At 37.2% G+C, this 22,579-nt stretch overlaps 1 protein-coding gene and 1 pseudogene across 2 annotated transcripts in view; one reads left to right on the top strand and one right to left on the bottom strand.

The window, feature by feature from the left end:
• SMCHD1 (structural maintenance of chromosomes flexible hinge domain containing 1) overlaps positions 1-13,258 on the bottom strand; it is a 145,594-nt gene extending 132,336 nt beyond the window's left edge. For both annotated transcript variants that reach the window (XM_019755744.2, XM_074340261.1), the window contains exons 1-4: positions 12,703-13,258; positions 5,723-5,798; positions 4,557-4,718; positions 277-359 (exon numbers count right to left, since the gene is read on the bottom strand). In XM_019755744.2, the coding sequence (XP_019611303.2) occupies positions 277-359; positions 4,557-4,718; positions 5,723-5,798; positions 12,703-12,879 (498 nt within the window). In that variant the 5' untranslated portion in view covers positions 12,880-13,258. The remainder of the gene's footprint in view (positions 1-276; positions 360-4,556; positions 4,719-5,722; positions 5,799-12,702) is intronic.
• Positions 13,259-15,265: 2,007 nt separating this feature from the next.
• LOC109460380 (chromobox protein homolog 3) lies at positions 15,266-15,892 on the top strand (annotated as a pseudogene).
• Positions 15,893-22,579: the final 6,687 nt, after the last annotated feature.

Here is a 22,579-nt window from a genome sequence, read left to right as displayed (position 1 = left end):
ACTGCAGCAATAGTACATTATATTGTAGAATTTTCATGATATGAAAATATTTAAGAAAAGATCACAAAAAACAAAATGTACACTATGATCACACATATATTATATACATCTATGCACAGAGAAAAGGGCACATGAAAAAATTTTAACAATGAATGAAAAGATAGCAGATAATCATTTCTACGTTCAGTTTATCTTTTTTTCTAATTTTTCTCCAATGAACTTATACTACTTCTACAAAAGGAAAAGTTAAATTGCTTTATAGTACTATTTTCTTACCAATTTGATTTGTATTCTTCTAATTCCAGTGTTACAAGAAGTAGCAGACAATGAATTGTCAATTAATTCTGCAAGAGCAAATGCTGGAAGAGAATGAGAAAAGATTATTGCTTAAACTTTCCCTCCCAAATACTTCATATAAAAGTTCCAAGTAGCAGAAACTCTGAAATACCTTAAGTCATCACCTCTATTTCTCAAAGAACTAGAATTAAAGTATTATACAGATCCTAATAATGCAACACGTAATTAAAGGCATCATCACCAATCACCACCAGCATAAAAAAGCTGTCATCAACCAATATTTGTATAGCATTATACACAATGAGTCAACCAGCCATGATTCCTGGCCTCAAGGAGTTTATAATCTAAAGACAGATATACAGACATAGGAGACAGAAGACCATATCCGTAAAATCAAATAGTACTGTGGTAGGCAATTACATTAAGCAGATGTCAAAAGCAAGCACAAATAGAGATATGAGGCAAATATAAAGCAACTATAAAAGTGTCTATTAAGAGCTAATTTAGATATAGAAATCTTTCAATAACAGCAACTTGTCAAGTGGCAGAACATGTCTTGCTTAACCGATACAGAACTACTGATTTTCTACTACACAACCAACTTGATGTTCCATTTATCACCAGTTCTGCATTGTTCCTAATATTTTCCTTTTTTCCCATTTTTATTCCCTTAATTAAAAAGGGGAACACACGAAATTTATGTCTCTTACTTCCCCTGAAACTTAACGCAACTAAAGCTATAATTAATCCACAGAGTAGCATTCCAGCAAGCACTTCCACACTCTGAAGACTTTCAGGATGGTTATGTTTATAAACTAGCTAGAAATCAGACATGTACAAAAGATCTGGCTAAGGGTAGTAACTCTAAAAAATGAAGAAGGGACACTGACGAAAAGGGAGGAAAAAAAAAGAGTTCAGAGAAATTTGGAAGGAAGAAATGAGTAAATTTTAGTATCTAATTAAAAGAAAAACAAATCCAAGATGGTCTTGAGTCTTTGCTCCAGAGGACAGGATAAATGGTCATATTTCCCATAAACGGAAAATTCAGAAGGGAGGAAAGAAAAATTCAGTTTTAGGTGCTATGCCCTACCACCATATCAAGTTCAGTGAGATGTTCAATAGGAAATTGGAACATCTCTGAGAGAATAAAGACAGGCAGGGATAAAGATTTTTGCTTCAATGACAGAACAGCTATGGCTTGAATCAGTTCACTAAGATAAAAATGTAAAAAGAAAAGGTCAGCATGACTTGAAGAAATGTCCACCATACTGTCAAGAATAACCAGAATTAATACCGAAGGCAAAGGAAAGAAAGGTAGGGAACGACCCAGGAAGGTAAGTCACAAAAATCAAAAGTAATAGTTTATAATGAGATGCTCTGCTTCTTCATATAATGATGGCAGGAATGAGAACTGATGCAACCAATCTGGAAGATAAGTAATATATATTAAAAGTCTTAGAAATGCATATATCTATTGACTTCATGATGTGCATCTGAAATTTATCCCCAGAGAAAGAATTAAAGATTCATTCAATATGCAAACATTTAAGAACCTACTATTTGCCAGGCATTGTTCTATGAACTGAACACAACAGATAAAAGTCCTGTTCTTGTGGAGTTAACATTCTAGTGGCGAAAGATGGGAAATCAAATATAATCATAATAAATTGTAAAAGCATCTTAGAAAGTGGTATATGCTATGGAGAAAAGAAGGGAGAGAGAAAAGAAGGGAGATAGAAAAGAGATCAAAAACAGTACAAAGGCATAAAGGGAACACAGCTGCATTTTTAAATAGGGTGATCAAGGCAAGTTTTGTTGAGAAGGTGACAGATAAACAAGACTTGAATGAGACAAGGGAATGAGACAGGGACTGAAAGAGTATTCCAGGCAGAGAGCCCTAAGCTAAGTAAAAAGCTGACACTGGAGTGAACAAGCAAGGAGAAGAGTGTGGAAACAAAGTCAGAGAGGTATTAAGCAGAACTGCAGGGGCCAGTATGTAATTGTAAAGATTTTTGTCTATCCTCTTAAGAGAAATGGGAGCCATGAGTGTTTTCAGTAGAAGAATAACACAATCTGACTTCTCAACCCTTATGTGGACAGGCATGACAAGAGAGATGAATTAAGAGGCCAATATATAATCTAGGTGATAGGATGGCTCCCCAAACCTGGTGTTAGCAATAGAAGTAGTGAGAAATGGTCATTTCTAGATAAAGACAGAAGATACTATCAACAGGATTTTCTGACAGATTGAATGAACTATATGAGACACAGAAGAAGTAATTTGATTTTTGGCTTAAGAAACTGGAAGGACAGAGCAATGATCAATTGGGATGGGAAAACTATCTGCAGTATAGGATTCAGTGAACAGATCGAGGTTATCATCTTAGATGTTCTAGTTGAGATGCCATGTGGACGGTTGGCTAGACAAAACTGGAATTCAGGAGATAAGCCTGGCATTATTTTCAATATTTAACTAAAAATGACCATTTCTCACAACCTCCATTTGAGTCACTGCCATAAAGATGGTATTTGGAGCCATGAGTTTGGATGGTATTAACAAGTGAGGAAGAGAAAATAAGGGACCGAGAACTAAGCCCTGAGACACTTCAACATTTAAGAAGGTAGGGAGATATGTCAATTGTATCTGAATAAATTATTTTAAAAGGTGGAGAAAGAGAAGAAAAAAGGCAGCCAGTGGTAGAAAGAAAATAAATAGAGTGTGGTCTCTTAAAACTCAAGTAAAGATTATATCAAGGAACAAGTGATAAACTGTGTCAAATAACGTCTTGAGTAAAATGAGAACTAAAAATTGATCACTGGATTTAGTCACTGGTAACCTTAAAAAAGTAAGTACAGGAGAGTGAATAGGAGACAAAGGGAGGAAAGGCACTGCTGACAGTGAATATAGTCAATTCTTTCAAGTCATTTTGTTGTAAACAGGAGCAAATATCTGGGCAGTAGCTGATGGAAGAAATAAGATTATGTTTTTAAGATTGGAGAAATGAAGAGCTTTTTTTGTATGAAAAGAACAATGTCAGAGGTAATAAATATACCGGTTACGAGTTCAAGCTCTGAAGTCACTCTGCTAGGGTTCAAATCCTAGCTCTGACACTTACTAGTAGGGTGGCCTTTGGCACGTTACCTAAAATCGCTTAGCCTCAGTTTCTTCTGCAAACTAGGGTCATTACCTACCATTAGCTACCACATAAGATCAAAGGTTAAATGAGAAAAATGCTCATGAAGCACTTGACACAATAACTGGCACTGCAGCTGATAGCAGTAATAGTATTAGTAGCACTTAAGGTAAGGATGGGCACAAAAATTTAGTCACAAGAATATTCAGTCATTTGTAATAATAAAAAAACTGAACCTAAATGTCTAATAACAGAACACTATTCAATATATTGTTATCTAACTAGTGTTTAACCTTAAAAATATACACTGGCATATGTATTAAAGACGTTCATTTTATTTTAAACAGAAAACTAGGTTAAAGTAGTATGCATCATATAAAAACCACTAAAATAGAAAAAAAAAAAACCAAACAGTATGAAAAGGTCTGAAATGATTAACACCAAAGTGTTAGTGGTGGTTTTATCACGATGGTAGAGATATGGATATTCTTAATGTTCTTTTTGCTTACCTACTGTTTTCCAATTTCCTACAAATTACAATGCATATACAATTAAAAATATGTATTTTAATAAGCAAATTCATAAAGAACATCTAAGTCTATTAAAGACTTTGGCAGGGTCCAGACAGAGGACTCTCTAAATCAACTGATTTGTAAAGATCACTAGCAAATAATCCAAAGGTAGGATAAAAACTGTCAAGTAGTAAAGAAGAAGGAAATAATGAAGAAATGGAAATCAGAACACAGACCACTGACATGTACAGTTTAGCTATACAAATTTGCAAGGTAAAACAATTCTTTTCTCAATTGGGAGAGGTCTGTAGGAGGCCCATGTATACATGAGACAGAAAAATGTGTAGATACAAGACCTCTTATGAGTTGAGGGAATGAATTCTAATACTAGGTTAGTTTTAAAGGAGAGGTATCTTTACTATGAAGTAAGATGACTTAGGTAAAAAAAGAATTATATTGTGATGAAGAGGCTGAAGCAAGGAAACTCACAATGACTTATCAGTCTTCTAATAAAGTACAGTGAGAGAATTCTTTAAAGTGAAGGAATGGTACATGTGATCAGGGATAATGAAGAATAATCGTTTATCAAAATTAGTATAAATGGAATACTTACGCAAAGGATTTTGTCCTTCACTTGCATAATATTCATACATGCCACTTTTAACCAGTGTATCATAATGAGGTAGGAATTCAATTCGTTCTTTTGTAGCTGTTAATAATAACTGATCCACTGACTGTAGCAGGTATAGAGTAACTCCATCTTTAACAGTTTCATCTGTAATCAAAAGGTCATATCTTAAGGCGAAGCTAGTATCAGAAACACAATGAATTTATAATTTTGACTATGCAAATTTTATCTATGAAATATCTTTAAAGATGGTACAGGCAAACCTCAAACAATGGCTCAATATATAAATTCAGTTGCGTTTTGTTAAGACTATCAGTTGAACAGGCCCAAATACTTCCACTTATCTGAAACCCTCAAGTCCTAGTAAGTAAAATTATCCCAGGAAATCAGATGAGGAACTACTTTAGAGTGGTGTCAACAGAAATGAAGAATAGTTAAATTCAAAAGGAGTCAGGTATGAAAAATTGGCAGGTTTTAGAATCTAATTGAGTAAAAAAAGGCAATGGAAGTTAGGTCGGAAAATTAGCTTCTTTTTTTTTTACAAAGAGAGAATCCTTTTTCTTTATTTAAAGATTTTATTGGGGAAGGGGAACAGGACTTTATTGGGGAACAGTGTGCACTTCCAGGACTTTTTTCCAAGTCAAGTTGTTGTCCTTTCAGTCTTAGTTGTGGAGGGCGCAGCTCAGTTCCAGGTCCAGTTGCCATTGCTAGTTGCAGGGGGCGCTGCCCACCATCCCTTGTGGGAGTCGAGGAATCGAACTGGCAACCTTGTGGTTGAGAGCCCACTGGCCCATGTGGGACTCGAACCGGCAGCCTTCAGAATTAGGAGCATAGAGCTCTAACTGCCTGAGCCACTGGGCCGGCCCCGGAAAATTAGCTTCTTGAGGACCCACATGAAGACTGGAGGCTAGGTGCTGGACCTAGACAGAGGTCTTCTGTAGCCATAAATGGTATCAACAATTTTTTTATAAATTTGCTTAAAAAATATGACCTCTGCACAAACTGTGAACATATAGTTTCCTGCCCCATCCTAACAAAGTAACCAAAATCATCAATAGTTTTTAGATGCTTATCTATGTAATCAAATAGCTATCGTCCTCTGATGTACTAGAACGTATTAAACATAAAAGCATGAACTTAACATTGCTTACCAAAGTTATCACAGGTAATTTCTTTCCTACTTGTTGTTGTAATAACAAATTTCTCTTCAGGTGAAATGCCAAGCGTCTATCCAAAACAATAGGAATAAAATCAATTATTATACAAAGGAAATAAATGCCACAATCAAGTTTTCAAGAATATGAAAATACTGGTAGTGTATTATAATCTTGTAATAATTACTATGTTTATTTATCTAAGAATTGTCCTGATATTGTTAAATTTTGCCTTTTCATAATTAAATACAAATCTATAAATTACTTATTTGCTTAATAAGTTTGTTTTTTCTGCTATGATATGCCACCTAGGACCACAAGTAAATAGGTGACATATTTTGGGAAGGTTTTAACGTCAGCAGGGCCCTCCCAGAGAAATGGCATTATTTCATGTCAATATAGAAGTAAATTTATTTGCAGCAAAGTATTAACATAAGACATGTTCATATAGATTAAATATCTAAATATGTAAAAAAAGTACTAGAAGAAAATAAAGGTTAATATTTTATAATACTAAAGTAAAAATAATCATGCTACGCAGGACATTTATATTAAAGAATCTTTATTATAACCCCTTCCAAAAGAATAACTTTTAAAAATTAAGGCAAATTGTAAATTCTGGAGGAGGTTGCAAAAGGAGATAGCATCCTTAGGAGGAAAAAAGTCTTCATAAATCAAGGTGAAGATCAACAAAGACATGAACAATCAAAAAGAGAAAAATACAAATAAATGACCAATGAACACATGAAAAACTGAAATTTGACAACTAGCCAAAAAATTAGAATTAGAAAAATAAGTTAATGTTGTCATTAACATTTTACATATCTTTAAAATTAAAAGACAAAGGTTATTTCTAAAATTAAACAACACAACAATGTACGGTTAAGAGAAAAGACTGACTTCTGCTTCATGTAATGATGGACTGGTTAATCTAGACAACCTTACCACTGAAGACAACTGAAAAAAATCTGTACTAATGATACTCAAGTCTTCTTTACTGGTCACTACTGAAACTAAGGTACCAACTCCTTACTCTGAATACTGACAAATTAAAGGAAAAGAATAAAGCATTTATCTTGCTTTCTCATACCAACTGTATTTTATGGTAACCAAATAGCTCTAGCTGATGAAGCACAGTTGTTATTTTAAAGAATGCCAGCTAACAAATACAGGAGGAATGGCAATCAGAACATCACCATCAATGGATGCACCACTAGATCATAACTTTATTATAGAGGGATCCAGCTGAAAGTACCTGAATCCCACTAATTCAATCTCAGCATTGCTCAGGGGGTGAAATACTCATACCTATACATTAGGTGCCCACAGATGTGATGTAATATGAAATACCAGAACAATCTATGAAGAATTCTTTGCTTCCTCACTCCAAAGAAGCTGAACCTAAACCTTGATTACAAGCCTTAAAAAATAACTTCTAATTTACATGATATATGGAGATAGAACTAATTACATTACACCATAAAGAGCACAGACAAATCCAGAAAATGGAATATTAAAGAAAAACCTACTTGATTTATTTAACAGATCAACGTCAGGAAAAACTAGAGACTGGGGGAAGCGGGTTTTGCTCAAATGATCTAAATTTTAAAAGAAGTAAACATAAAAAACCAAGTTCAATGAGGGCCCCGTTGGGATCCTGACTTAAACAAACCAACTATAAAAAAACATTTTTGAGACAATCTAAGAAATCCAAATATGGACTGAGCTGTTGGATAATAGTAAAATGTTATATTTGATGGTGTAATAATAGAAATGCATGCTGACAAATACAGGAGTGAAGTAAACTAAGACCTGGGATATAAAAGACAAAGATGATGCTAGTGTGGTAAATACTTGGTAACTGTTGAATCTGGATGATGAATATATTTGGGTTCATTATACTATTATCTCTATATCTGTTTTGAAGCTTTTTACAAGAAAAATTTCTAATTTAAAATACACTATAATAGACCAGTGGAAGAGAAGACAGGACCTTAAAACAGACCCACACATACATACATGGGCAGTTTGGCAAATAGGAGAGGTGACATTACAAATTGGTGGGGAAAGAATAAACTAATCAATGAATGATATTGAAATAATTGGTTAACTTCATAGAAACAGGTAAAATAAAATCCCCATCTCAACACCACAAAAATAAATCTCAAGAGAATTAAAGAACCTGAATATTAATCCAAAATTATTAAGGAAAAATAGGAAAATAATTTTTAGAGGATAGAGAAAAGGATTTCTGGAAATATACAAAAAGTATAAGCAATAAAGGAAAAAACTAGAAAATATGAAAATATGTTCATCCTCACTAGTTAACAGAGAAATTAAAACAACTCGATTACCATTCCCATGAGGCTGTCAAAACTTTTAAAACCTGATGATATAAAGTATAGGCTACCATATAGGGAAATTGGACCTTACACATTGCTTGCTGATAGGGCTGAAAATTAGCACAACCATATCAAAAAGTAATTTGGTATATTTCAGTAAAATTAAGGATACTCATATCCAATGAATTCCACCCTAGAGAAATCAAGCTATGGACATATACTGATGGAGGAAATATTCTATTTGTCTAACAGAAATAAAAATTGTCTTTACAGATCTTTACCAGGTTTTGTGTAATCTCTGTTTTTTAGTTCATTACTATTTTATTCCACAATGTCCCAAATGAGCACATGCTTCTGCATCCTGTACAATAAAATTTGTTCTTACAGTTACTGGAAAACTGTGGTAAATTGAATTTTTAAGATCTATGAAGTACACCTGCAAAGTATTTATATCTAACTATGCCATACAATCTCTCCATAATTCTATTATTCAAATATGATAAACTATCTTTCTGTATGCTTTACCTATAATTCTCTATAAAAATTATTTCTTGAATTCATAATTGTTATAGGTGATATTTCACAAACGTAAATTAAATATTTTTACATTATGCTTTTATTCAAGATATATCCTTTTCTCTCCATATTTTTTATCTAAAATCTATCTTATCAGATGTTCAGATGTATACTCGTCTTTCATGTAGTTGTACTAACTTGGCCTTGATTACAGATATACTTCCTCTACCTCTGTCTATATGAAAGCAGGATAACATTCAATTTGGACAAAAGTTTTGATTAGGCTTTCTCCTTTTTATAAAAGCACTTCAATCCCACTTTCTTCTGAGTTAATTGTTAAAGCATATAGATCTGCCTTTAATGAGTAATATAAAATACCTGCATTTCCTGTCTTTAGGTCAGCTTCAACCTATCTGCTACCCAACTTCTCTCAAAAAAACAATTTTAAAATATTTATAAAGAGCAGTCCATAAAAACCTTCAAATACTTTAAATTGTATCCATGCATTAAGTCAATCAGAAACTACATACCTTAATGCACTGCTCTAAAACTAAACTAGCCTTTAATGATTTGTGCTTTGGCATTATATCCAATGGCTCTGTCCCCGAATCACCCCCAAACCAGGAACACCCATATTGCACTTCAATGAGAAATCTCTACAAAATTCTGGTGGTAAAGGGTTAAAGCAGCTTGCACTACCCTAAACAACATACACCTTATCTTGTGTTAAAGGACAAGATAAGCAGCCTTTCCTGTCTGTAAGGTTGTTGTCCATTTTATCAAAGTCAGGATTTGTGAGGAATCTAGGAGGAAATTTTGCTCAAATCAAAGCTTTGCTGCCCTAGAATTGGGAATGATTTTATTTTATGGATATTGTGGACTTTCTATCAATTATCTTTCCTTCTTTGTTTTGACCGAAACTCAAAGCTGGTTTCACGGCTCAGCATTGGTGTTAAGATATGTATTATCTCAAACGAACTCCCATTTATTAACTCTCTTTAGGTTACTATCCTATGCTTTCCTACATCTACTTTTCTTTTTTTCTTTCCATCTTTTGGAATTTTAAACATAATGTACCCTATGCACAAAATTTTTTTGAGGAAGTAAGAGATTAATTCATTAACTAAACAGCTATAAGTTATTAGGGAAGGCTCTTGCCCTCAAGGAGCATACAGTATTAAAAAAAGTACGATGCTATAACAAGTGCCATGGTATAACAAGGTATAATAAAGCATAGTAGAACCATACAAAGGAAAAAGTAGGGATTTCCTCAAAATTGGGTTTGGAAAGGAGGATTTACATTACATGGGATTTAATATATGTCCATATTTAAGAACTAGCCAAATGAGTCATTTTCTAATCTTTGATTCCTCAGGTGAGTCAATAGCCAGCTGTTTACCACAGGTCTAAGGGCTTCTTCCCTATCTGCCCTTTCTTCTTCCTTCCTTTTGATTGCTCCCTTTTTCCACGAAGTTAGTTTTCCCAAATAACAGTTTAGGATCCATAATACTTTCTAGCACAACAAACAGCTTTTGGTTTAAGTTTTAATGAAAAGCTTTAAAATAGTGCACTATTTTTCCTCCTCCACCTAACAAGGAAAATAAAGGCTTTAGAAGAGTGTGGGCAATGTGGAGGGTTTAAAAAACAAAAAAAAAGACAACAACTGTAGAATCAAACATATTTAAATTCCAATCCCAGTTTCACTGCTCATTAACTGTATAACCCTGGAAGTTAATTCAGTAATTTAATTCAGTTTTTCAAGTATGTAATGGAGACAAGGTTATAGGATTAGGTGACATAATCTAATGATGCTTTAAAAAATAAATTCTGAAAAAGAGGCTTCCTTTTCTTTTTCTTAATAGCTCTTCCTTCACTAATCAAATTTAACCTTCATCTGTTCTAGCAGGTAAAAATAGGAAGGAGGTAAAGAATTAGTCAAAGGAAATATTTTCCTTGATTTTCAAGTTAAAATATTGAAAGAATGAAATATATATATATACATTTATCTGTTCTCTATAACAAAGAACTTCATTTTGAGGCAGAATGGTATAACAGAAAATATAGATTCTGGGTTTGAATCCTAATTTGACTGTATTATCTGTCTTACTTAAATTAAGCGAGTCACCATCTCCAAAAGTGAATTTCCACTTCTGTAATAAGAGGCTAATAATACTTCCCCTAGCTAACAGGTACTGAGACTTCTCACAGGGGAGAATTTACTTCTAAAGGAAAGATAAATTAGTATAGCCTTTATGAAAAGCAATTTAAAAATATGTATCAAGAACTTTAAAAACGTTCCTGACCTTTGATCCAGGAATTTCACTTCTAAGATTCTAAAAAAAAAAATAAAGACACGAAAGACTATGTGTTCAAAGATGTTTATCATGGCATCACTTAAAATTGAAAGTAATGTAAATGTCGACGAAAAGATTTAGTTATGTAAACGTGGTCCTAAACAGATTATTTCAAACTTTATGAAGACTTGCATTAAAATAGAAAAACACCAACAATATTAAGTGAAAAAAATAGTCTCTCATATGCATTACAGCTATTTTAAAAAATGGGGGTCTAGATTGGGGTGGTGAGCTCACAGTGCAATATACAGATAATGTATTGTAGAACTGTATACTTGAAAATTATATAATGTTATCAACCAATGTCACCCCAATAAATTTAACAATTTAAAAAAATGTGGGCTAAGGATACAAAGAAATAGCCCCAAGTGCTAACAGTGGTTATAAGTTTTACAGTAAGTAAAGATTTACTTTTTCTTTCTGGTTCTATATTTTCTTTAATGTGCTAATATTTTTACCATAAAAATAATAAACATAAAGAGTTTCCTTTTTGTGGGACAGTTTTGAATACAAAACATTCATCAAAAAAGATAAGCATTTTTTCATTCATTCTTCAAACACATGAGAATCAGCCATATCAAGGCACAGAATGAACTTCTAAGTTCATACATTTTTGTCTTCATTCAAATACTCATTCTAATATGGGCAATGACTACTAGCCAGGCGGTTATAGACACTGGGAATACAGCTGAGGACAAATCAAAGTCCTTGCTCTCACATCCCTTGTATACTATGGGTCTTGATTTCAATCATTTCAGCAGCTATAAAGAGTTATGTCTCTAAAACAGTACTAAATCATCAGCCTACTGAAGTTAAAACACTGTTACAAACTTCTTTTTGCTTGGTGGCTAAGAGTTCTTTATAGCTTAAAAAGAACTTCCTATGATTAATGCAGGGCAAGACACTAACCCTTCTTTAAAGTCGGGCACCAACATCACTTCATATCTATAAAACACTTCACAGTTTAAAGTTGGTTTCCCTACTTAGTCATTAATTTTTAAAGCAAACTAATATAGTGGGTATGTATGTGTGGGTGTGTGTACACACGTACGCACACACACACACCCCTTCTCTGGTGTTCCACAGCTACCCAAGGACACCCTTCGAGTTAGCTCAGGAACACCGAAGGGCTAGGGTTCAGAAAACCAGAAGGGCAGCTCCACCTGCGAGGCTAACTTGGACACTTGTTCCCACTACGGAAGGAACCTGCCGGCGCGGATCTGCAAACCTTGACAGAACCACCGGAAAACTTAATTACTCCATCATTTAATGAACCTGAGGTAAATCGACTCCAGGAATTTCACAACTTCTAACCATCAAAACATTCCTAACAAAGCCATCACAGATAACTCTCTCTTCTTTAAAAATAAAATAAAAGTTCCACACGAAAGAGACACAAGTAGCTTTCCCTCCTGGAAGATGAGCTATAAGGCCTTTGACTACTAAGGTCGCCACGAGTCAATTAGATCCGAGGTCTCAAACCTTGGGGCAGCGAGACAACTCCACCCCCCAACCCCGATTAAAGGGCATGGCCAGAGGGAGGCCCATGGAGGAGCCGGCTCTACACTCCGAGTCCCGGGGTAGGAACTACCCAAGGCTTCCTGACGCCCGGCCACGGAGATGGCGGGCACCGGGGAGGGAGAAGCCAAGGCCGCCGTACCAGGGCCGGGTGACAGGTTTATTGCCCTTAGTGAGAAACTTGGGTTTCTCGTCACTCTCTCAACCCAAACTCTCCCCGCGCATCCCTCTTTGACCCATCGCGTACCTGACACACAGAAGCGCGGAATCCCGCGTAGTCCGAGCGCTCTCCGACCTGCACCACCCGGTCGCCGAGCTCCGACTCCTTCTCGCGCCGGTCAAACAAGTATACCGACCTGCAGCCGTCTCCTCCGCCGCCCTCTCCAGTCCCCACCGAGGGCCCGCCGCCGCCCGCCGCTGCCATATTGGGGGAAAGGAGAAAGAACAGCACCGCCGGTGCCTACCGCCGCGGCGCTCAGGGCCCAGGTGCTGCTCCGCACTGCGCCTTCAGTTCCAGTCCCCCGGGCGGCGCGAGGCCTCAACCCCGGCGCACCGCAGCTCCTCCCTCGGCGGCCGCGGCCGAGCAGCAGCAAGCGCGAGGATCACCCGGGAACCGATTCAAACCCGTACACGACGTCACTTCCGCGGACCGCAGCTCCCAGGGAGGAGGGGGCACGTGGCGCGCGCCTCTTAGCGCTCAGACCCGCATCCGCTGCCGCCCAGGTGCGTCTAGCTGCGCGACCTGAGAACAGCGCCGCCGCCCTGGACTGTGGCGCAGGAAGAAGAGGGGCCGCCCGCGTCTCAGAGAAGGCGGGGCGAATACCGCAGGCCGCGCAGGCCGGGGCGGGGTTTCGGCGCCCAAGGCCCGCCTCTTTCGCCCTCGCGAAGTTGGAGGGAAGCGCGGGCGTTCGTGGGCGCCTGCGCTCTGGCGGACGACCCAGTAACTGAGGCAGGCGAGCCAGTCTCCGGAGCGGCGAGGGTGGCTTCCGAGTGACTGTTTTCTCACGATCGAGAGGATCCTGGTATCTTCCCTCCTCTCTCTGAACTCGACCGAGCCTGCCCGGCCTCGTGCCCCCAGCCCTCAGTAGGCTGTGACCCCGCGGCCGCGTCGGGTGAACGCAGCAGTGGGAAACGTCAGGCCGGTAGACCTCGGTGGGTGGAACTTCCCCGCAGAGAATACGGAGGTTCTCACCCGGAGAGAGCAGATGCCAGGAGATCCTGCGCTACCTTTTCTGCCTCATTTCCTAGTGGTTCTGTGTGGGCTCCAGTGTGGGCCACCCAGACAAAGTTGGTCCCTGAGAACGTTGGAACCAAGGTTCTGTGATCAGCGCGACCTCCTTCACGTGGCCTCCGAGGGTCTTAGAACACGGACAGCGTTCTGGTCTCGGAGTATCTCCGCGTCTGAATCTTCCCACAATGTGCCTCACCTCTACCACCATTGGCATGAAAATTTGGAATGAGAACACCTATGCCGAAGATTTATGAGGATTAAATTAGCTAACATCCGCAAAATGCTTAACATATAGTACGCTTTCAGTAAAAGCCTTAAGTATTACTGTGGGTGTGCAGTGCCCTAATTCAACAATAAAGAATACTGTCATTGTTGGAGTTCTAGGTTTAGTCATTTCCTCCGCAATTCTTAAAAATATTTAGCAAATATTTTGTACTTGAGAATAACATGTTAATTCACTAAGCCCAAAGGGTAGCAGACTGGGGAATATTTTAATTCTTCAAACCAAATATTTGAGTAATATTTAGTATATTTTCTGTTACCAGGTTTGCCAAAATCTTCATGGTTAGGTATATGGATAGTACTCACGTCGCTAGTGTATGTTAGAAACCTAGATTTGTTTGCACAGATGACGATGTTCCATAATCATCATATGGTGTGTGTGTGTTCGCGTCTAGACATAAAAGATATTACAGGTAGAACACACAATTGGAACAAAATTGTGACAGGCATGTGTTTGGGAAACAATAGGGCTGGAAGTGGGGAGAATGAAGCAAAATAGATGGTGGAAGATAAAATCGAGAAGTGGCAAGTTGTGGCCAAATGCCATTCGTGTTCCTGAAGGGAGACGTGGGGGGCTGGGGAGGCAGAGATCAAAGTAACCCTCAATGCCTGTGGGAGTTCTTTAACTTCTCATCTTTTACCTTTTAAATTCAGGTGAAATTTTTTCCTATTCCATTATGTAATGGTGTTTGACTTAAATGACACAAGAAAAAGACAAATTGTTTTCTAAATCTTAGTTAATGGGTAAAATTAATTGTCTTTCTATTTCATCAAACTGGGACTAGATTTGTATGTTCACCATCAGGGTTATTTCTCATTTCTCTGTAATACCAAATTGTACAATTACAAACAAATGCTTTTTTTTGTCTTTACAAGAGATTTCAGTATATTCTGTAGGAGGAGAGCGATCCAAAATGCTGCCAGAGAAGTGTACCACAATATTATGGGCAATTATTGGTGGAAACATTGATACCTATCTTTTTGTTGAGAGGTCGTCTGAGTCAATGTCTTATATGGTAGTATGGCAGCCTGAAGCACCCTTGGAATCATTTGACAGTCACTTTTGTTTTCAGAAACTCCTCAAATAATTTTATAGCAAAGAAAGATTTTGAGTTTTTCCTTTACTAATTTTCATCACAAATAAGAGTTTGAGATGACCCAGTTCCACAAATAGTTCTCAACTGACTTAATTTTTATTTTCATTAGCCATCTTATCATATAGAATAGAAAATTTTAAGTGTCACTGTACCAGTTATTTATTGCAGCATAACTACCTACCCTCAAACTTAATGGCTTCTTGCACAGCTCCCCATACCCCCTGCCCTGGGATGTGGCCCCTATAATCTGACATGCCACAGACCCAGACCAGAGGTGCTGGGAGGCAATACAAAATATAGCTCTTCAAGTCCACAATTTAAAATGGCTTCCAATAAAACTACATTGCAAAGAATGGGGAATAAACAGAATGGAACAGAGTAAAAAAGTTGAAGATGTAGAGCCTAAAGATTTTTTAGTGAAAAACGTATTGGACCGATGGGTAGTGAATGGAAAGGTAGAGTATTTCCTTAAGTGAAAGAGATGTACAGGTGTGGACAAAACTTGAAAACCTGAAGAAAATTTAGATCATCCTGAGTTAGTTGAAGTATTTCTTAATTCTTTAAAGCTGGTAAAGAAAAAGATGTCACAAAAAGAAAACCTTTATCTGAAAGTGAATCTGATGATAGCAGATCAAAGAAGAAAAGAAATGCTGCCAACAAATCAAGACACTTTCACAGCATTCTTGATCCTGAAGGAATAATTGGTGTCACAGACAGTAGTGGAGAATTAATGTTTCTCATGAAATGGAAAGATGCAGATGAGGCAGACTTGGTGCTGGCAAAGAGGAAAACATGAAATGTCCTCAAATTGTAATTACTTTTTATGAAGAGAGACAAATTTGGCATTCTTGTCCAAAAGATGCTCAAAAATTATTTATATATACAGAGGGTGGCAAAAATATGTATACACACTTTAAGAAAAGAAAACTATTAAAATTGTAATAATATATACCGATAACAAAAAATGAATACAAGTCACGTTTGACTTCTGCAATTACAACAGGTGCTCAAAGTGAGTACCATCAGCATCCAGACACTTCTGATTATGGCGAACTACTGCTTGAGCAACATTGACCAAAGGGTCCATTTGTATACATTTTTTGATACCCCCAGTATATGGTTTTATGATTTATTAGTGTGAAAAATAATTAAATTCTAATGAAAACCAAATTTGATATGTTCACTTTGAATAATATTGAGGGGATTGGTTGCTTTTATTTTTCCATCAATAACACTGGTTACTTTAAACAAATAAAAGCTTTCTGCAGTTGCTTCATTTATGAGAAAAGAACATTTGAAACAATGGCATATGATTTCCTCTGCGTTAGAAAGAGCTTTTCTAAATGTTAGAAAAATATCCACAGTCATTACTCAATCAAAATTTATATAACCTATGATGCCTAAGGGCCATTCTGGGTTTGTTTTTGTGTGTATACGTAATTACATATGTAAGTGATTATTGTTGAGTTTTTTTAATATTCACCAAAACAAAATGTATTTCACAATCATGAGTAAGTCTACGTATATTGCTTTGGGAACACCATCATTCTGAGGAACCCAAGAAATAGATCACCTCAAGTTAAATTGAAATTTTTCCTGAAGCCATAACATTTCAAAAGGTGATTCTAATTAATTGGACAATTTAAATATAAACATTTTAAGTTGTATAATGGTGTAAACCATTCAAACTGGACTATCTAAAGCAGCCTTATCAGAACTACTATTCATATCTACAGTCATATAAATATAACATTTTATTTGCAAAACTCCTTGAAAGGAAAAATTTTTATCACTACCAACAACCTCCGCACTCAGATGAGGAAGCTAAACAAATACTTGTGTGTTTAATTAGCCAAATAAGGCTATTTAAAATTGGGTATTTAAAATTCATTCTGGAGAACCATTTCTTTACAAAAACTTGAAATCTTTGTGCTATATTGAATAAAGGATCCTGATTCATGGAATATCTTTACTCATGAAACTAATCAGATGATTAGATATGTTGCTGTTTAGCATCTAGTAGCATAAATTAGTGGGAAAATCTTTCAAATCTAAACTATTGATCTGCATGCTTTGTTTTTTTTTATCCAAGGCATTCCTTACATGAAGGCTCAGTCTTTTCAGTATTTATGTTACTGGTTCAGCCTAAGTCAGGAAAAACAAACTTTGTGGTGATCAAAATGTTATCCAACTGTATATTGCTTACTTTATTGTAAATTGGTGAACAGTAGTCAGTAAATAGTTTTATATTTGTTCAAAAAAAGCTTAGTAGCTTCAAACAGGAATCTCTAATTTGCTCTTGATTCTGTAATTTGAGCTGAGCTTAACTGGGCAGTTTTGCTGGTCTCACCTGAGATCACATACGAGGTCTGACAATTAAGTTTGCAAACTCATCCTAGAAAAAGTGCTACATACCTCATTGCTGAATATCACTATGGTCCCCTTCGAAGTACTCCCCTTGGGAAGCTATGCACTGATGCCTGCGCCTAGTCCACTCTTCAAAGCAATTTTGGAACTCTTTTTGCAGAATGGCCATCAGAACTGTCATCGTATTACCCTTGATGTCCTGAGTATCATCAAAATGTCTTCCTTTCCATATTTCCTTTATCTTCAGGTAAAGAAAGAAGTCATTGGGGGCCAGATCAGGTGAGTAGGGAGGGTTTTGCAGTTATTTGTTTACTGGCTAAAAACTCCCTTTGCTTTTGTTCGTCAGTGAGCTCCATTGAGACCATTTTTGCACACACCTTTCACAAGCCAAGATATTCAGTTAAGATTTTCCTAACTGTTTCTCGATCGATGTTTACTTGCTCTGCTATGCTTCTCACAGTTAGCTGATGATTTTGTCGCACAATTTGACGAATTTTTGCGATGTTTTCTTCAGTTCTGCTTGTTACTGGCTGCCCTGACCTCTTTTCATCAGTGATGCATTCTCTCCCCTCAGAAAAATGTTTGATCCATTTGTACACTGCCGTTTTCTTCATGGCATTATCCCCACAAACTTGGACTAACATGTCCCTGATTTCACTTCCACTCTTGCCAACTTTAACAAGAAATTGAATGTTTGTTCGTTGCTCTCATTCAACTCAGACAGTCTCGCGACGGCACACAAAAACACACAACAATAATGAACGCCACTCAGAAAGGTACTACCACATGTCGACACGAGCACAGCTATGAGACACTGATATACCAAGGTTATGAAACCTTATGGAACTGTTTGTACAGTGCTGCCGATGTAAGCCATGGTGGCAAGTTCGCAAACCTGATTGTCAGACCTCATATACCGCAGCAGTCACCTAAAAGCTTGACTATGGCTGGTTGATGCATGATGGTCTCACTCACATGGCTGGCAGTTAGCTGAGGCTGTTGAGACCTGAAGCTCGGTTCTCTTTTGTTAGGCATCTCTAATAGGATACCTTGGTTTCTTACTTGGCTGTCACAGAATTTCAAAAGAAAAAGCTCCTATGTGTAAGTGCCTATCAAAGCTCTGCTTGCATCACATTTGCTGATATCACCAGCCAAAGCTAGTCACATAGCCAACCTCCTGAGTGGTCCTCTCCCACAGTAGAGAAAGTTTACAGAAACCCCTACTGATTTGGAGGATAGTGCTGATATCTGCGTGTTGTGATGACACCAGCTTGAAAAAGTATTACAGATATATGATAGTTGGCAGAAAGAAGGGGATAAAAAAATGCAGTCTTGTTAGGATTTGCTGATGAGATTAAATTACCCCCAAATAATAATACCTAGGAAATAGGGGCCAGCCTAGTGGCTCAGGTGGTTGGAGCTCCATGCTCCTAACTCCGAAGGCTGCCGGTTCAATTCCCATGTGGGCCAGTGGGCTCTCAACCACAAGTTGCCAGTTTGATTCCTTGAGTCCAACAAGGGATGGTGGGCTCCACCCCCTGCAGCTAAGATTGAACACGGCAGGCACCTTGAGCTGAGCTGCAGCTGAGCTCCCGGATGGCTCAGTTGGTTGGAGCGTGTCCTCTCAGTCACAAGGTTGCCGGTTCGACTCCTGGAAAGGATGGTGGGCTGTGCGCCCTGCAACTAGCAGCGGCAACTGAAACTGGAGTTAAGCTGCGCCCTCCACAACTAAGACTGAAAGGACAACAACTTGACTTGGAAAAAAAGTCCTGGAAGTACACGCTGTTACCCAATAAAGTCCTGTTCCCCTTCCCCAATAAAATCTTAAAAAAAAAACAAAAAACCTGGAAAATAAAGGGCAAGGAAAGTGAGTTTTTAAATACTCCTATCTTCCCGAATTTATTATTTTTTAAGTATAATTCTTCCTGGAAAGGTAAGGACAATTTTAGTGATAGGAATTCAGACTTTGCCAGCTAAAACACTTATTTTCTGTATTACAGTTTATGATTCTGAGTCCCAATCTACCAGATTGGTATGGAATATCTTAGGGTTCCTTTTGTTTCCAAATTAACAAATTCCAACCTCTGGGTGGTAGGGGGAGAGGCTCATTTATGTCTACATGGCTTCTTTGGATCGGGGGACTTTCTTTTGTGCCACTTGCTTTTGTGCCACTAGGGATACGGGAATCACTTGCAAGCCTTCTTTTAATCCCATCTGTCCAGATACACCACATACCAGTAACTATTTAAGGGAGTAGGGAATACCATCTCTTCTTACCAGCCTAAAGGGAATTTTTTTTTTTAATCTGGACAAAATCCTTCTCTCTTCACCTTTCTGAAAGGCACTTTATCACAAGTTCCTTTCTCATTTTCCCCCCCTCTCCAAATCCTCTGCATGCTCCTAAAAATTTAGATTTTTTAGAAAAAAAAAGTTCCCAGGAGGAAAATACTTTTCTACCCTGCACCCTATTTTAGTTATCAATTGCTGTATAAGAAATTACCTCAAATCCCAGTGGCTTAAAACAATAATCATTGTCTTTATTTGCTCATGATTCTGCAATTTAGGCAGGACTTGGTAGAACTGGATCTACTCTATTCCATGTGGTTTCAGTCTGGACAGTTCTTAGAGCGGTCACTTCCAAGATGCCTTACTCATGTGACTGGCAAGTCATGCCAGTTCTTGGCTGGGAACTCTGCTGGGGCTGTTAGCCAGAGCCCTAAGATTTCTTTCCCATGCTTCCACTCATGGGTAGACCTCACAGAGAGGTCTCAAGATAGTCAGACTTCTTATGTGATAACTAGCTTCCCCTAGAACACAAAAGTGGAAGTTTGCAGACTGTCTTAAGGAGTAGGACTTGAATTGGAACAGTGTTCTTTCTGCCACACTCTTTTGGCTAAAGAAGGTCACAAGCCAAACTAGATTGAGGGGGAGGTACTACATCACAGGCAAGAATATGGGAAGCATGGTTCTTTGTGGGCTACCAAAGTAATAGTCTGTGACAAAGAGGAAAGTAAACACACTCTACTATTTTCTTGAATTGAGTAGGGAGTTGGTGAGGGCTGGTTAAGGGAAAAATGAAAGAAGGAAAACAAATGTTAAAATATGTTAATATCTCAAAATATATCTCTAGCCATATAGGCCTTTGCCAACTTTCTCCTGATGCATTAATTTCCATGCCACTCGAGGAACTAATTTAAAATACCTTAAAATATTTTAATTAACTGCTTAATTGTTTAACTTTTTGGTTATAAGACACATTATTTTTCCTTTAAAAATCTATATAGTCGAATATTTTCTTTATTTATGAAAAATGATAGTTAGCATTTATTGAGTTCTTGAATTGCCAGTACTTCTATACTTTACATTTTCTTATTCAATCTGTTTTTGCATTCTTATATTTATATCATGAAATAGTTCACATATACAAAAGTGTATATATTATCTAAATGTCTGTTAAAAGACAAACACATGTATAGCCACCACCAAACTTAAGAGCATTCCCAATACCTTGAAAGCCCCTAGGCCCCTCTATTACTGAGGTACCGTATTTTGCTGTGTATAATGTGCACTTTTTTTTGGCCCAAATTTGTGAGGGAAAAATAAGGATGCACATTATACATGGGTAGTACTAATTTTGTATCTGCGTAAATGTTTTTAATTTTTTAATTTATGCTTACTGAGTTAAAAGTATAACTAGAAATTAATAACGATATCCGTATGCAAAATAAAACCCTGGAATACAATAATTGGTTTGTTGAACTTACAATGAACTTGTAACAACGAAGAGTTCTTGGCCTTCTATGATGCATAAATATTATAAATTTGTTACCGGTACATAAAATTTCTTGCACTTGTATACGTTCTTGTGTTTTGTAATTATTTGTTACATAAAATTTCTTGTACCATAATATGTTAAAAAATAAATGCTAAAATTCCTTTATAATAAAAAACAAGTACCTATATGTAAACAAATAAAAATTTGAATTAAAAAATAAAACAAAAGATTTTTTTCCATGAAAGTTTGGACCAAAAACACTAGTGCTCATTATACATTGCAAAATACAGTAATTTCTATTCAGAAATTTGTGGCGTTTCCCCCTCTTCTGTTTACAATAAATTATTTGGTTTTTAAGTTTTTGAACTTATATACCATAAAGGAAAAACAACACATTTCTACTGTGTGTGTCTCCTCTACTCTCAATATTCTACTACAACACTATTTCTCTTCTAATGCCAGATGTGTCGGTCCCCCCCCCCCCCGCATCAAACAATTCTGTAACACCAACTGGAAATCCTACAGTTTAATTCAATTCTGACACTACCTGCCTAGAGATAGTGTTATGTCTTCCTTCCTCCCCCCATTTCAGATGTCCAATCTCAAGTCCAGGTTGTTACTTGCGTCTCTGACCTAATGGCTATAAATCAGAAGTTCTCACAACCCACTCCACAGGTTCAATTAACTTATTAGAGCAGTTCACAGAACTCAGAATAACAGTTTACTTACTAGACTACAGGTTTATTATAAAAGTGTTAAAAAAATCAAAATTCAAGTAAGTATGAAAATCTAATTGGTTTTATTAAATGATTCGTGAATTGGGCAGCATCCCATCTGGTAGCAACTAGAAGGGTGCTCCAAAGGGTTGAACAAAATGGAAGATTTTTATAGGAAGAAGGGCAAGGCAAGGGAGCTATTAACAAAAGGAAAAAAAGAATTGTTTTTGGGCCAGACATCTTTCTTTCTGAGGGGCAAGGATGGGGGGTGGGGAGGGAGGGAGATAGACTGAGCCCACGTGACAAATGACCTCATTGGTGTTGACTAGAAAACTTCAGACTAGTTAATTAAGATTATATTTCTGGGAGAGATTGAAACTGCAATTAGATCAGGTTTGAGATCTAGGTTTGGTAATATGGGCTTTTAGTACGAGTGATGCATTTGGGGCCTGTGGTTTTCTCTTTAACAAAAGGATAAACTCAGAAACAGTTAGATGGAAGAAATGCACAGAGCAAGATATGGGGAAAGGGGTGTGGACCTTCCATGCTCTCTCTGAGCTCTTTACTTTCCCAGAACCTCCATGTGCTCACCAACCCAGAAGCACTTTGAACCCTGTCCTTTTGGGTTTTTATGGAGGCTTGGTTTTTATGTAGAC

This window comes from Rhinolophus sinicus, linkage group LG09 (genome assembly GCF_036562045.2).
Source record: "Rhinolophus sinicus isolate RSC01 linkage group LG09, ASM3656204v1, whole genome shotgun sequence".
NCBI classification, from domain to species: domain Eukaryota; kingdom Metazoa; phylum Chordata; class Mammalia; order Chiroptera; family Rhinolophidae; genus Rhinolophus; species Rhinolophus sinicus.
Note: the sequence above shows the minus strand (reverse complement) of the source record. Positions and strands in the feature narration are given on the sequence as shown.